General features: G+C 43.9%; 1 protein-coding gene across 5 annotated transcripts in view; it reads left to right on the top strand.

The window, feature by feature from the left end:
- mib1 (MIB E3 ubiquitin protein ligase 1) overlaps positions 1–13,684 on the top strand; it is a 71,573-nt gene extending 57,889 nt beyond the window's left edge. For 2 of the 5 annotated variants that reach the window (XM_056292581.1, XM_056292586.1), the window contains 7 exons: positions 5,348–5,529; positions 6,241–6,430; positions 6,602–6,680; positions 6,859–6,990; positions 10,004–10,075; positions 10,965–11,065; positions 11,227–13,684. In XM_056292581.1, coding sequence (XP_056148556.1) covers positions 5,348–5,529; positions 6,241–6,430; positions 6,602–6,680; positions 6,859–6,990; positions 10,004–10,075; positions 10,965–11,065; positions 11,227–11,367 — 897 coding nt within the window. In that variant the 3' untranslated portion in view covers positions 11,368–13,684. The remainder of the gene's footprint in view (positions 1–5,347; positions 5,530–6,240; positions 6,431–6,601; positions 6,681–6,858; positions 6,991–10,003; positions 10,076–10,964; positions 11,066–11,226) is intronic. The other 3 variants (XM_056292583.1, XM_056292584.1, XM_056292585.1) reach the window with 3 other exon arrangements.
- Positions 13,685–14,743: the final 1,059 nt, after the last annotated feature.

Raw genomic sequence — 14,743 nt, forward strand, 5'->3', positions numbered from 1 at the left:
CCATAATATGTAAAACTGTGCATTTTTGTAAAGTATTCTAAGGTAACAACATTCAAATAACCATCACAAATGACCTCCTCAGACCTAGTTTTGATTTTAGGATCTTATGTTGAGGTAAATCTTAAAGGCTGTGGAGAGGCAGCATTTGGAACCAGAGCCTCAATGGGACTAGTAGAGTCATCTGTTTGAAGAGCAATATGTGGCCCACTGTGATGACTGTGATGTGGGAACAAATAATGACAAATCACACCGAAGACGGTAGGCTCAGCACTCCTCAACGTTCCCCATGTCATCTGCATTACTAGAACGCTCAGCTCACACAAGCCCATCACTCAGACAGCAACCCAGTGCTAGCATGGAGCAGTCAACTTGCCAAACTTATACCTCACAGCCAGCCAGAATGGGACGGTCCCTCTACAGCCGCCAATGGGGGTACATCAGACCTGCACCCCTCTGTGTCAACGCTGCATAACTAATCCTAACAGGGATGAGTTGGGAGGCAAGAGGGTCTAGTTGCAGTGACAGCCTAACCTCTTGCTGTCACAGCGTCTGTCTTCCCTCCATCTCTCTCTCTGCTCCTCCTCATTTTTCATCCCTCCTCCTTGCTCATCCCTCCTGCCCTCTCTGGCTCCCTAGCAGAGGAGCAGAACAGACAGACAGCAGGCCTAATTGAGACATGTGCAGCTGGGTCACTCTCCCATAGCACACCCACTACAAGATGAGAATTGAATTAGCCGGCCTGATGGTTCCATCAGTGAAGATGTAAAAGCCACTGGTTGACGATGATCAGACATGGGACGCAGAGAGAGAGAGCGAGAGCGTGAGAGAGCCCGCGAGAGAGAGGCAGAGGCTTTGAGGTGGGCCAGCCAACTGAGACATGGAGGAAGAGAGACAGAGAGTAATGAGATTTTGGGGGAAGGAAGGGAATGTTCTGCTACCTGACAGCCATCTTAAGGAATGTCTAAGGCTCTGATTAGCCGTCTTTGATTAGATAATTAGTGTTGTCCTGATACTGCTGAGATGTAGGTCATCAGAATTTGACTCTGAAGTCAAATGAACATTATTAAAACCCATAGTTCTTACCCAAAGTCTTAGGTATTACACAGTGTAAATTGACAAGTTTCTGGGGGTGGTAGACACAAGTTCCTTGGGTCCACCTTTGATGGAAACCAAAGCATGGTCCAGCGCACCGTGGTGGTTAGTAGCATAGTTCTCCCACTTGTCAGTGTTAAGGAGTTTCAGTTCCTGCTGCGGCCACCCATGCTAAAAATATCTACACTCAAGTGTAAGATACTTCAGAGGGTTTATCTTCAAAAAGGGTTAATCAAATTTCACTTGAAGTGTCTGGTGCCTGATGTGGCTCTATGGTGCAAGCTTTTCCCTCACACGTGCAGGTAAACCCTTTTTCGTAGGAAAATTAAAAAAGACATGGGTGCAATTGTTTTTTTAATCGGAAAATTGTAGTTTGGAAGAATTTTACTCAATGCTACCCAGTTGCATAAATAACATCTCACAATTAAATCAAGTCAGTTTTATTTGTATAGCTCATTATCCATCCATCCATTCATCCATTATCCAAACCGCTTATCCTTATTCAGGGTCGCGGGCATGCTGGAGCCTATCCCAGCAGTCACTGGGCGGCAGGCAGGGAGACACCCTGGACAAACCGCCAGGCCATCACAGGGCTCTCACACACACGCACGCACGCACGCACGCACGCACGCACGCACGCACGCACGCACGCACGCACGCACGCACGCACACACACACACACACACACACACACATTCACATTCACACCTAGGGACAATTTAGTACGGCCTATTCACTTGACCTGCATGTCTTTGGACTGTGGGAGGAGACCGGAGCACCCGGAGGAAATCCAAGCAGACACGGGGAGAACATGCAAACTCCACACAGAGGACGACCCCCAAGGTTGGACTACCCTGGGGCTCAAACCCAGGACCTTCTTACTGTGAGGCGACCGCGCTAACCACTGCGCCACCACGCCGCCGAATGTACACATGTACCGAAGAAATTCAGGAGAGCAGTGGTGGAAATTCAAGTAAAACGTGTCCATCTTCATGATCGTTTCAACTCCAAGGTACATTATCACAAATAACAAATTTGCCTCAGTGGGCTTTAAGCAGTACAACATTCTGTCCTTAGGCCTTCGCATCAGATAAGGAACAACTCCCTAAGAAAAACCTTTAACAGGGAGAAAAAATAGGAAGAAACCTCAGGGAGAGCAACAGAGGAGGGATTTCTTTCCCAAGCTGGACTGATGTGCAATGAATGTTGTGTGTACACAATTTACAGAATACAACATTGAAAGAGGATAAGAAGAAAAAACACTGGTCACACAATGGATTGAGAGAAGGATATGATATTGAAACAGGATAACAAAATGATATAGATTTGATAATGATAATGATAATGATACGACATACTAAAAGAACATGTGATGGGGAAGATGCCAAAAAGTGACCAGGTGGCAACCACCATCACCATGGAGACCTGGGAGAAGGACAGACTACAAGTGCACATGGGGGAGACTCACATCACACCATTCACATACACAGGAGAAAAGAAAGGAGAAGACATTCAGAGAGAGAGAAAAGACATGTGAGAGAAGAGAACAGTTTGCAATAGTCAGTAATCTATAGCTACTCTATAATCTTGTCAGTGCTTGGTAAATTGATTGAGACAGGAACCGACCTGCCGTACATTACAGGTCATGAAGTTGTCAATTTAAAGGCAACTAATTGTAGGTTAAGGCAAAAAAATGAGTTTTAAGTTTGGATTTAAAGGGCTCAAGAGACTCTGATTGTATGACGTCAGCAGGCAGTTTATTCCACAAGAATGGGGCCTGATAGGGAAAGCCCTGTCACCAACTGACTTCTTTTTAACTTTGGGTACACACAGGAGCCCTGTATTTTGAGAGCGGAGAGTTCGAGATGGAATGTATAGTTTAACACTAGAATGACCAAGATGGTTATTATGACCATTTTGGATTTTCAAAGTTTAATAATTTTGTGGAAAAAAAAAAGATACAGAGCTGCCGCGCCCTGAATGCTCCTAAAATTGCATATATTTGCATATTAAAATGAGATTTAGATCAATTGCACAAAAAAGTTATAAGATCTACCTAAAATGACAACACGTAATTTACATGTGATTGTGCGCATACACCTGCCCTCAATATACACCTGCCATCAGTTAAAGTGACTCTGATTAACCCCAAATAAAGTTCAGCTGTTCCTGTAGGATTTTCCTGACATTTTCATGGTTGCATCCGACTGCAAAAACCATGGTCCACAAAGAGCTTACAAAGCATGAACGGGATCTCATTGTCAAAAGGCATTGATCAGGAGAGGAGTACAAAAGAATTTCCAAGGCATTACATATAGTACAATGGAACACAGTGAAGACAATAATCAACAAGTGGAGAAAATATGACACAACAGTGACATTACCAAAAACAGGATGTTCCTCCAAAATTGATGAGAAGACAAGGAGAAAACTGGTCAAGAGGCCTACGGCAATATTAAAGGAGCTGCAGGACTTTCTGGCAAGTACTGGTTACTCCCTACATGTGACAACACTCTCCCGTATTATTCATATGTCTGGGCTATTGGCTATTGGGTTGGGCAGTAAAACTGAAGCCTTTTCACATGAGCAAAAACATCTAAGCCCAGCTAAGTTTTGCACAAGGTAGATCCAGTCTCCCAAAACCATGTGGGAAAAAAATGTGTTTATGGTCTGATGGGACTAAGGTTGAACTTTTTGGCCATAATTCCTAAAGGGATCTTTGGGGCAAAAACAACATGGCACATCACCAAAAGGACCCAAAGCATACATCCAAATCAGTAAAGGAATGGCTTCACCAAAAGATCGTTTTGGAATGGGCCAGCCAGAGCCGCGAACTGAAATCCAATTGAAAATCTGTAGGATGACCTGAAGAGGACTGTGCATGGGAGATGCCCTCGTAATTGATGGATCGAGAATGTTTTTGTAAGGAAGAGTGGGGAAATATTGCCAAGCCAAGATGTGCCAATCTGATAGACTCTTACCTAAAAAGACTGAGCGCTGTTATAAAATCAAAAGGTGCTTCAACAAGGTATTTGGTTTAGGGATGTGCACACTTATGCAACCAGGTTATTGTAAGTTTTGTATTTTAAACCCCCCCCCCAAAAAAAACAAAAAACATTGGATCAGCAGAGGGAGCCTGGTCTGCTATGTCTGGTGGCTCCAAGGACCATGGCCCCTGCCTGAAGCTGCACCCGAAGAGGAGTCTGACAGGACACGGAAGCAGGGCAGGCTAAGCTAACTGCTAGCCCATGCAGATGGGCAGTTCCGACGATCATTCTGGCTGGCATTCGTTCCCTTGGACAGTGGGTGTTTTTATTTATTTATTTATTTCTTGGATATATGTTAGTTTGGATATGTGTGTTCTTGTAGTTTTTGGATATGGGTTTTTGTCTTTGTGTTGCACTGCTGTGGGCTTGGGGAAACAATACTTTGTTTCTTTTCATGTATGCACGTACATGAAATGAAAGTGTTCCTGAAAAGTTTTCAGTTTGTTTTTCGCTTGGATTTTATAGATTACAATTTCAAAATAAAGTGGAAAAATGTCTAAAATGTATCTTGGTTTCATTTTTTGCATCGCAAAAACCTGCCATTTTAATAGGGGTGTGTAGATTTTTTATATTGACTGTTTATATGATGGATGACAAATGAAAGCAAAAACCTGAATGCTTGACCTTTACAGTTAGGGGGTCCAGGGGCATTGTAATGCTGTGGGGGGCATTTTCATGGCATGACTTGGGTCCACTTGTCCACAAAGTTATTCTGAGTCATCACCTTTATCCTATGATGAAACATTTCTATCCTGATGGGAGATATTTGTCCCAGGATGACAATGCCCCCATCCACAGGGCATGAGGGGTCACTGAATGGTTTGATGAGGATGAAAATGATGTAGATCATATGCTATGGCCTTCACAGTCACCAGATCTCAACCCAATTGAACACCAATGGGAGATTTTGGACAGTGTTTGCCAGTGCTTTCCACCACCATCATCAAAAGACCAAATGAGGGAATATCTTCTGGAAGAATGGTGTACCATCGCTCAGTAGAGTTAAGAGACTTGTAGAAACTATGACAGGGAGCATTGAAGCTGTTCTGGAGGCTTCTGGTAGCCCAACGCTAAGATACTTTGTGTTGGTTTTTCCTTTGATTTGTCACTTGTATGTACATACACACACATATACACACACACACACACACATATATATATATATATATATTGAGAGTGTATGTGTCTGTGTGCCTGGCCTCCTATAGTTGATCATGGGCTTGGGCACTCAGGGAGCAGAGAAGAAGAGTGCAGCATCTATCGCCTGCTTCCTGGCGGCTAACGGAGCAGACCTAACCATCCGTAACAAGAAGGGCCAGTCCCCTCTGGACCTGTGTCCCGACCCCAGCCTCTGCAAGGCTCTAGCCAAATGCCATAAGGAGAAAACCAGGTAAACATCCCACAGCTCAACCTTTTCATCTTTATTGCAGGTCCTTACTCTGATTGGTTCACAATCTTTGTCACTTGTCATTTTTATGTACTGACTTTTCTCATTTCTTAGCTGTAATATAGGTCTTCTTGATCTCAAGATATTTTAACACTCTGAAACCGGCAGGAACTCTACACATTGATCAAATGGGTTCACAGGACTCAACTTTTCACGAGTGCAGAGTGAAAGGAAAAACAAAAGAAAAGCCAAAGAGCGCAACCAAAAATAACACCTTAATGCAGTGCTAACAATTGTGGTCTAAAATTATTAATGAACAGAATTCAATTTCTACAGTATTAATAGAGTCCAGTCAGTTTAATATCCATCTTGAGGTCTGCTGATGTGGGATCCAAAGAGCATGAAGTTGTCATGACAGTGTGTATGGTATTAGTCCCCATCTTCAGGCACCCACAGCCTCATTAGCAATGCCTAAAAGGGAAACCTTGCAGTGTCAATTTGAAACCATCAAATCTCCTTATTGATTTTTTTTCCTTCCATAAAATACTCTTATGTGGTGCTATGGTTGCTGTTTTCACCGTAGTTTCTCTTTCTGCCTTTTGTTCAGACACACTCTCCCTCTTGTTGTGTCCTATCTTTCTCCATTTTCAAAATCCCATTGTTCACAATCCCCCTCCTTCATTTCACAATTGGGTTCTTCTCTCCGCATTCTAGTGGCCAGGTGGGCTCACGCAGCCCGTCTCTGAACAGCAACATGGAGTCCCTGGAGGAGTGTATGGTGTGTTCGGACATGAAGAGGGACACTCTGTTTGGGCCCTGCGGGCACATTGCCACCTGCTCCCTCTGCTCACCACGTGTAAAGAAATGTCTCATCTGTAAAGATCAGGTCCAGTCCAGAACCAAGGTACTAAAGCCACCACTATGAATTTACTTTCTCTCTGTAAAAAAAAAAAAAAAGTTATTCATGTAACATACAAGGTATTTTTAATGAAGCTTTTCCAGGGAAATTATAATACTACGCAGTTATTCTGGCAACTTTCATCTTGTAAAAACAAGTTTGCTTTTCACTTAACAGATCGAGGAGTGTGTGGTTTGTTCCGACAAGAAGGCAGCCGTGTTATTCCAGCCCTGTGGTCACATGTGCGCTTGTGAGAGTAAGTCACATTTCAGCATCACAACTTTGACTTTGCCAGCCACCAAGCCGACTTGATCTGTAGCCTGCAATTTTAGCAGTAAAGGAAGAAAAAAGCAACAGCTCTCATGGCAGCTCAGGGATTTAACCTGAACTGGTATTTGTCCCGGCTCTGTCCTGACGTTCTGCGTTCTCCTCAGACTGTGCCAGCCTCATGAAGAAGTGCGTACAATGCCGGGCTGTCGTGGAACGCCGCACCCCTTTCGTCCTTTGCTGCGGAGGGAAAGGTATGGAGGATGATGCCGCTGATGATGATGATGATGAGGACCTTAGTGAGTGAATCTTCCACATGTTCCCTTTTAATTCCCCCCCTCCTTTGTTCCTTTCTTCAATCCTCCCCATCTCCTGCTCATGACTCACCTCTCAAAACATTTTTACTGTTATTTGTTTTTCTTTGCTTTGCTGCTCTCTTGCCAGTGCAGTTTATTCTTCTGTTGCCATAATTTATATCCCTTGTTGAATGTTTTCCCATTCAAGTATACACCTCCCTCCCATTACATTATCACAAAGTCAGTCAGATGATAGAATCAGACCATATTGGTTTCTCAGGAAAAATTAGACCCTCTTTTCCAAATAAGAGTCATGGAATGTTTTAGTCACTTGGCGTTTGTTTGGCGCATTTTACTTGTTGAATGTTGAAGAATGTATGTCCTAATTTGATTTCATAAAAGGAGGGGCCTGTTACAGGCGATGCCCTCATCTGAATGAGTCCTCTTTTTCTTAAATTTGCCACTAATACTCAATTTAAGAGGGAGAGTATTTATTTCCATATAGTTAACATTGAAAGCCTTCTTTTTTTTTTAAAGTAGAATTTATAGGGGTCACTTGTAGCGACTGCTTGCTTGTCTTTGATAAGTATTTGCACTAGTGTATAGGCCTTAACCAGTTTTTACTTTTTTGGAATCGTGCATGTTTGGTAATATTATAATTGCTGAAAACCAACAAAAAAATGTTACCTCTTGAAGAGCTGAGGGAAAAAAGTTGCTTGAATTTTTTTGTAAGATCTATAAGCCATACACTGTATGGACAAAAGTATTGGGACACCTGGCCATTACACCTACAGCAGCCTTTATGACATCCCATTTTAAATCCATAGGCATTAATATGGAGTTGGCCCCCATTTTGCAGCCATAATAGCTTCCACTCTTCTGGGAAGGCTTTCCACAAGATTTTGGAGTGAGTCTGTGGGAATTTTTGCCCATTCGTTCAGAAGAGCATTTGTGTGGTCAGGCACTGATGTTGGATGAGAAGACCTGGCTTACAGTGTCCGTTCTAGTTCATCCCAAAGGTGTTTGATGGGGTTGAGGTCAAGGCTCTGTGCAGGCCAGTCAAGTTCTTCCACACCAAACTCACCCAACCATGTCTTAATGGGCCTTGCTTTGGGCACTGGAGCACAGTCATGCTGGAACAGAAAAGAGCCCTCCCCAAACTGTTCCCACAAAGTTGGAAGCATAGAATTGTCCAAAATGTTTTAGTATGCTGAAGCATTAAGATTTCTTTTCACTGGAATTAAGGGGCCTAGCTCAACCCCTGAAAAACAACCCCATACCATTATCCCTCCTCCACCAAACTTTACAGTTTGCACAATGCAGTCAGGCAGGTAACGTTCTCCTGGCATCTTCCAAACTCAGACTCGTCCATCAGACTGCCAGACAGAGAAGCGTGATTCATCACTCCACTGAGCACGTTTCCACTGCTCCAGAGTCCAGTGACGGCGTGCTTTACACCACTCCATCCGACACTTGGCATTATGCTTGGTGATGTAAGGCTTGCATGCAGCTGCTCAGCCATGGAAACCCATTGCATGAAGCTCCCGGCACACGGTTTTTGTGCTGATGTTAATGCCAGAGGAAGTTTGGAAATCTGCAGTTATTGAGTCAACAGAGCGTTGGCAACTTTTACGCACTATGCGCCTCAGCACTCATTGACCCCGCTGTGTGACTTTACGTGGTCTGCCACTTGTGGCTGAGTTGATGTTGTTCCTAAACGCTTCCACTTTTCAATAATACCACTTACAGTTGACTGTGGAATTTCTAGTACGGAAGAAATTTCACAAACTGACTTATTGCAAAGGTGGCATCCTATGACAATACCACGCTTGAATTCACCGAGCTCTTCAGAACGACCCATTCTTTCACAAATGTTTGTAAATGCAGACTGCATGGCTAGCTGCTGGATTTCATACACCTATGGCAATGGGTCTGAATGAAACCCCTGAATTCAGTGATTAAGAGGTGTGTCCCAATACTTTTATCCATATAGTGTATATAAACCCATAAAATTGGCGAATTCACTTCACAGACATTTATTCCAATAAAATATACCTAGCCAAAATGTATTATACCTAAACAATGATTTCTAACAAACCTCAGACCAATAAAATATACCATTACAAAATTATTTACCATCCGTATGAGTTTTAAATATATTTTTTCCCCACATATAGCCTAGTGGCTTAAGTCAACAGTCTACCTTTACTTTGATTGCTAGTGTTGAATATGTGTTACATGTGAATGTTTTTGGTTGTGTGACCATCTGCCCTCTTTATGTTATACATCCATTCCAAGGATGAGACACATTCTTCTACTATCCATACTTTCCCTTTTCAGTGGTGCACATCACTAGTGGTTCTCTGTGTTTCCCCTATTTTATGTTGAGTTAAAAGGGAAACTGTTGAGCGTTCACTGATTTTCTGTTGGCCGCAGATTGTGTGTCAGTGTGTTGGCATGCAAGCCCACATGATAAACTCTTTGCTCTGATAACATGCAAAAGCAAACGCAGCACTGCTCTGTCAAATGCACACCCGTACTCCCATAGAAAGGACAGCATCGATTTTGTCATGTCCTCTCGCCTCATCTCGGTACCATTGACAGTTTTAACAGCATTGAAAACAAAAACATCACTGTGTACGAAGATTTACAAATCACTCTAGCTCTCATTTTATTTTGGCCTCAGTTCTTTACCCCTCTAACCTAGTGACCATAGTCATTAGACCCTGTGCCTCATGCTAAAGTGCTGGCTAATACTAATAGCGAAATGAGACGCAATCCCTTGCTATTAAACTTTTTAACCACCCATTCTACATAAGAGTCCTCTCTCGTTCTCTCTATCTTTCTCCCCTTTCCCTCTTTTCCAATCACTGTTTCTAGCTTGCTAGCCTCCTCTAGCTCTTCCTTCTCTGAAAACCTCCGTTAGAGGCTGTAGTGAGTAGTACTTGGTCCTCAGGCCAACTGTTGAGCTGGTGAGGGGGTCTCCTGCTATAACAATGTGACTGGTTATTCTCAGCAGGGAGTTCTAACTCAATGGCAGGGGGGTCGCAGGATCTTCTTCAGCCCAACAATCTGGCGCTAAGTTGGTGTAAGTATACCTCCATTCTCCCCCTCCCTGGTCAAATGGTTTTAAGAGCCCCCAACCCCCCCATCCCCACCCCAACCCAGCGCTGCCCCAGCCTCTCTTCCCTCCCCCTCAAACCCACCCTCCTTCTCTCAGTGGTACGCAACACCCTAAACATTGGTAGCGGATATTCATGTGATGCACATGCCAAGGAGCCCACCAGCGCTGGCTAGTCTGACAGATGTTTGGCCCGACACAGTCAGCCAGTCTGGACTGAAGTCGCCAACAGGGCCTCAATCCAGCTAATTCTTGTTGAGTGCTCGGGCAATCAATTCAAGCAGTTTAGCATTGATATCATAATACACATGCATCCTGTCGACCATGCGATGCCAAAAGCTGAATTGGCTGCCTGATGCCAATTTATATTTTAGTCAGTCTGCCAGTCACTTACCTCCAAAGCAGGAGCATTCTGAAAGCAGGTAATGTAAAAGGAAAGCACCGTGCCAGGTCAGAACGCTGACGCTGAAGTTTGATTGAAGGGAAGAACCAACGCAGGAGCTTTCAGCGTGCATGTTTTTGACATCCTTGCTCGTTTGCAAAATGATCTCAATGTGACAGAACTCTGAGTTCCGTTCAGAATGGCAACATATGGTTGTACGTTATGATTTTATCCTTGCTTGATCTTTGTATTTGTCAGTAGAGCATCATAACTGAGAGTGAGAATATGATGGTCAACAACAAGAAACCTCTCTCTCTCTCCCTCTTTCTCTTCTCTCTCTCTCTCTCTCTCTCTCTCTCTCTCTCTCTCTCTCTCTCTCTCTCTCTCTCTCTCTCTCTCTCTCAGCCCTAGACTAATTTGGATTTCCTTTTTTGCTCAACATATGTGTTTGCTCTTTCATTGTGTCTTTAACAGCTAGTGGCAACATCCCAGCTCTACAGAGAGACAAGGACAACACCAATGTAAATGCTGATGTTCAGAAGCTCCAGCAGCAGCTCCAGGACATTAAGGAGCAGGTAAGCATCGAGGAACTCCAAACTGTTCCGTGATGCTGCGGACCTCCATGTGAAAGACTACACTTCTGGACCAGGTTATGAAGCAAAACTTTTTCCCTTTGACAAACCATGAAATGCCGTTGTAACTTTTTTTTTGCCCCCCCCCCCCCCCCCCTTCGCAGACCATGTGTCCAGTGTGCCTGGATCGGCTGAAGAACATGATCTTCATGTGTGGCCACGGCACCTGCCAGCTGTGCGGGGACCGCATGAGCGAGTGCCCCATCTGCCGCAAGGCCATCGAACGACGCATCCTCCTCTACTAGGCCCTTCCAGGGACCGCGTCTCTCCCTCAGCCTACGCCAACCACCGCCGCTTCACCCACAACCGCACCAGCTGCTGCTCTTGCTATCCTCACAGCTCTCATGTCAACCAGCCAAGGGCATCCTTCAATGTCTTGTTACACTACAAACAGTCTTTAGCGCCTAATGGAAATCTGTTACATTAAAAAAAAATGGGAAAAACAAGAATGAAGACTTAAATTTTTTTGTTTTTTTTTTGTTGATGTTTTCTTTTTTGTTTTTTGTTTTTTCCTTGTGTGTGTCCTAAATGCAGCCTGTAGCAATTGCTGTTTTTCTGAGGATTCACCTATTTTCAAGGAAAGGTGCTTGCTTTCAAGATGGGTAGTTGGATGGCTTAGTTCTCGCTCTCGCTGTCTCTCACACACACCCTTCATTCTCTCATCTCTCAGAATTGATTTTCGACTTAATATAAAAACGGTCTTTTGTTGTTGCCATTGAATCTTTGATGGCAGCCTTGGATTCAGACCTGAGGGGCACGGCCCTAGAGTCACCATGGCCCGTCTTTGGACTCCACTGTGGAAGTGGTGCGGGGAAGCCAAGCAAGAGCCAGAGGGAAGAGGTCCTCCTTTGTCGTCTCCGACGTTAATATCCTCTGATACTTGTGTTGAGGGGAGGCCACTGATGGGAGCTATAGCTGAGCTAGCACTAATGTATTTGTATTCTCTTATGCAAGCTAATCGGTACCAGGAAGCTGCGGACATGGTTATTCCCTGCAGTGTTTTACTTAACAGATCCACCCAGTTTTGCAAAACGCTCCTGAAATAGTTTGCGGATCAATAGGTCCTCTGTTCCCACGTCTCCTATGTCAAGTTAGGCTTCTGTAGCATCCTCTGTGCCTACTCTCCTCACAGTTTAAAAGACCTGCTGACAGAAGTTGGCAGTTTTACACCTGCACATGTCCTCCAAGGTTGGTGTGTGTGCGTGAGAGATTCAGGCTAAAGCTTAAGTGCTTTTCTGCAGTGACATTAAAGGTCCACTTCAGCTCACTGATAAAACACTGATAGTGGCGTCCAATGGCTAAGGTAGTACACCACACCTGTAACTTGTTTACCAAGCTCTACCAAGAACGGTGGCGCGCACACACAGTGTTGCAACAGTTCTTTGGCTGTGGTTTCTAGCTTGGCGAGTGGAGAAGGCAAGACAAACACAACACTCAATCTTCTTGTTGAGTGAATAGCTCCTGTTGTACTTGTTGGCTGCCGAGCACACACACATTCACACAATGCGAACATTTGTATAACAAGAGTGTCTCGTCACAACTTGATGTTAAACCATTTTGGGTGTTGTCTGACGGAAATCCTATGATTCTTTGAGCATTGCTAATTACCATTGATTACTCTGTGCCATTTGTTTCCAAAAAATGTATTTGTGTTGGGATAAGGTGCTCTTAACCTTTTATTACTTTTTTTAATTATTATTTAAATGTATTTCCTTTTTACAAAATCAGCATTTATTCAGCTAGAGCGTACAATCTATTTGAACACAAAGATTTTAAGTGTAGAAAATAAATTATTTTGTATTGTTCGTTGCCCAAACAAAATAGGATCTGTAGGTATCGCTGCCTCCTCGATATGTAGCCTCAAAGCGTCTGAAAATGTTCTGCTTTGGGTGTCCACGTTGACTTTTTGATTTTGTGTTCGTTTCTTTCTCTCTGTTCCGGGTTCGTTCCTTCGTGTTAACTCTAGCATTCATTATTAGTTCGTTTTGTTTCTTAACAAGGTCTCTGCAAGCCCTTTTTGTTTTTGTTTTTTTGTTTTTGTGCATTTGTACGATGATAAAAAATATATTCTCTCGTCGACACTAGCTCTTCTTCTCGCCAGTGTTCATGTCGAAGGAGAGCTTGGCGCTCCGGCCAACTTCCGGCCGAGCCCCGCTGTGATAAAGACACTACAGAAGACCCGGAGAGGGGTGAGCAGCGCGCGTTTGTCCTGCGCAAGCGCACATCGTTTTTTTTCTTTTTTTTCTTAAGCACAGGGAGTGACTGACAACGAGTTTTTACTTCTTTTCACACTGACCATGACGACACTGAAAGCTAGAAACACTAATATGCTTTACAGTAGTGGTTTTCTTACGGTTGTTACGAATGGCTTATTTTTGGATACTTATAAAACTGTCCTGGTGGGGAAAATGTTTCAGTAGTATTTCGTTTTTTTTCCCGGCATGAATGTTTTGATGTATGCAGTAAAAACATGTATAACATGAAAGCCGCTCACTCTGTATTGCTAATAAGTGCTTTTACAAACAACCATCAAGCTGAAATAAAGTTCTGACTGAACACTGAGCATTGATTATAGAGGGGTTATTTTTTTGTTTTGTGCATTTGTTTGTTTTGAGTTCTATTGAAATGTAAATCGGCTTGTTAATTTTTTTGGCTGTTGTTAGTTTAGCTCAGATGTAGTGGGCTTCTAGAGGCGGGGGGGGGGAATTAGCATTTTGTTGCTTTTCTCCCGCTGTGGAGCGTCTGACTTGCCGGGGAATGCAGGGTGCCGTCGACGGGAGGTGTGAGATAATTGAAAATGCTTACACCTAATAATGACTCAGCGCCCATATGTGGTAAGTCAGCTATGTTAATCAGCGAGAGGGTGAGACAGCAAAGGTTGAAAGAAAGGAGAGGTTAAAAAAAACGAGTTGTCAAGAGACTTGCTGTACCCAAGTAGTATAATGCATCTATTTCAGTGAACAGTGTGACAGCGGGACATCTCTCAAACCATCTCCCTAGCCTTAGGAAATCATGTCCAAAGGCCACTTGTGTTCCAGCTCATTGACTGGCCCATTCATAACCTGGACACCTTTGGGCTTGGCTCACACACAGCAGCTCCATGCCGCTCCTCATAACAAGTCGTTTGTCATGCTGTCATCCCTCTAAGTCTGTGTAAAAAAGACTTTAAGTCACCTCTCTGTAGCCACTGTGTACTGGGATGTGAGTCCTCATAATCTGTTTTGTGCCAGCTTTGTAATGTGTTTCTGGGCTTAAGTGACGCGGTCCTTTGTGATCTGTCACTCCTTAGCTGTCGTCACGGATGCTGTCAGTGCTCTACCTGTCTTAGTGTGATACAACAAACAAGCTGGGATTTACTTTTCACCCTCACAATCCCTCTTTATGGCCTGCGCTCACAGCTATGGAAGGGGAAAAAAATGTGAATCGGAGCTATAACTAATAACCCCGGTTCCTTCTGAATGGGAGTAGTCTGGACAGACTGAGTGGAAACAGAGGTGCATATCAGGTGGCTGATAGACCAGTCCAGTTTGTCAGTCATTCTGACTGAACGCAGACCTGCCCTGCCCTGCTCTGCCCTACCCTGCTGGGCCGACGGGCTATCGGGGTGCCGGAGACGGCGCT

Source organism: Lampris incognitus, chromosome 14, assembly GCF_029633865.1.
Source record: "Lampris incognitus isolate fLamInc1 chromosome 14, fLamInc1.hap2, whole genome shotgun sequence".
Lineage (NCBI taxonomy): Eukaryota > Metazoa > Chordata > Actinopteri > Lampriformes > Lampridae > Lampris > Lampris incognitus.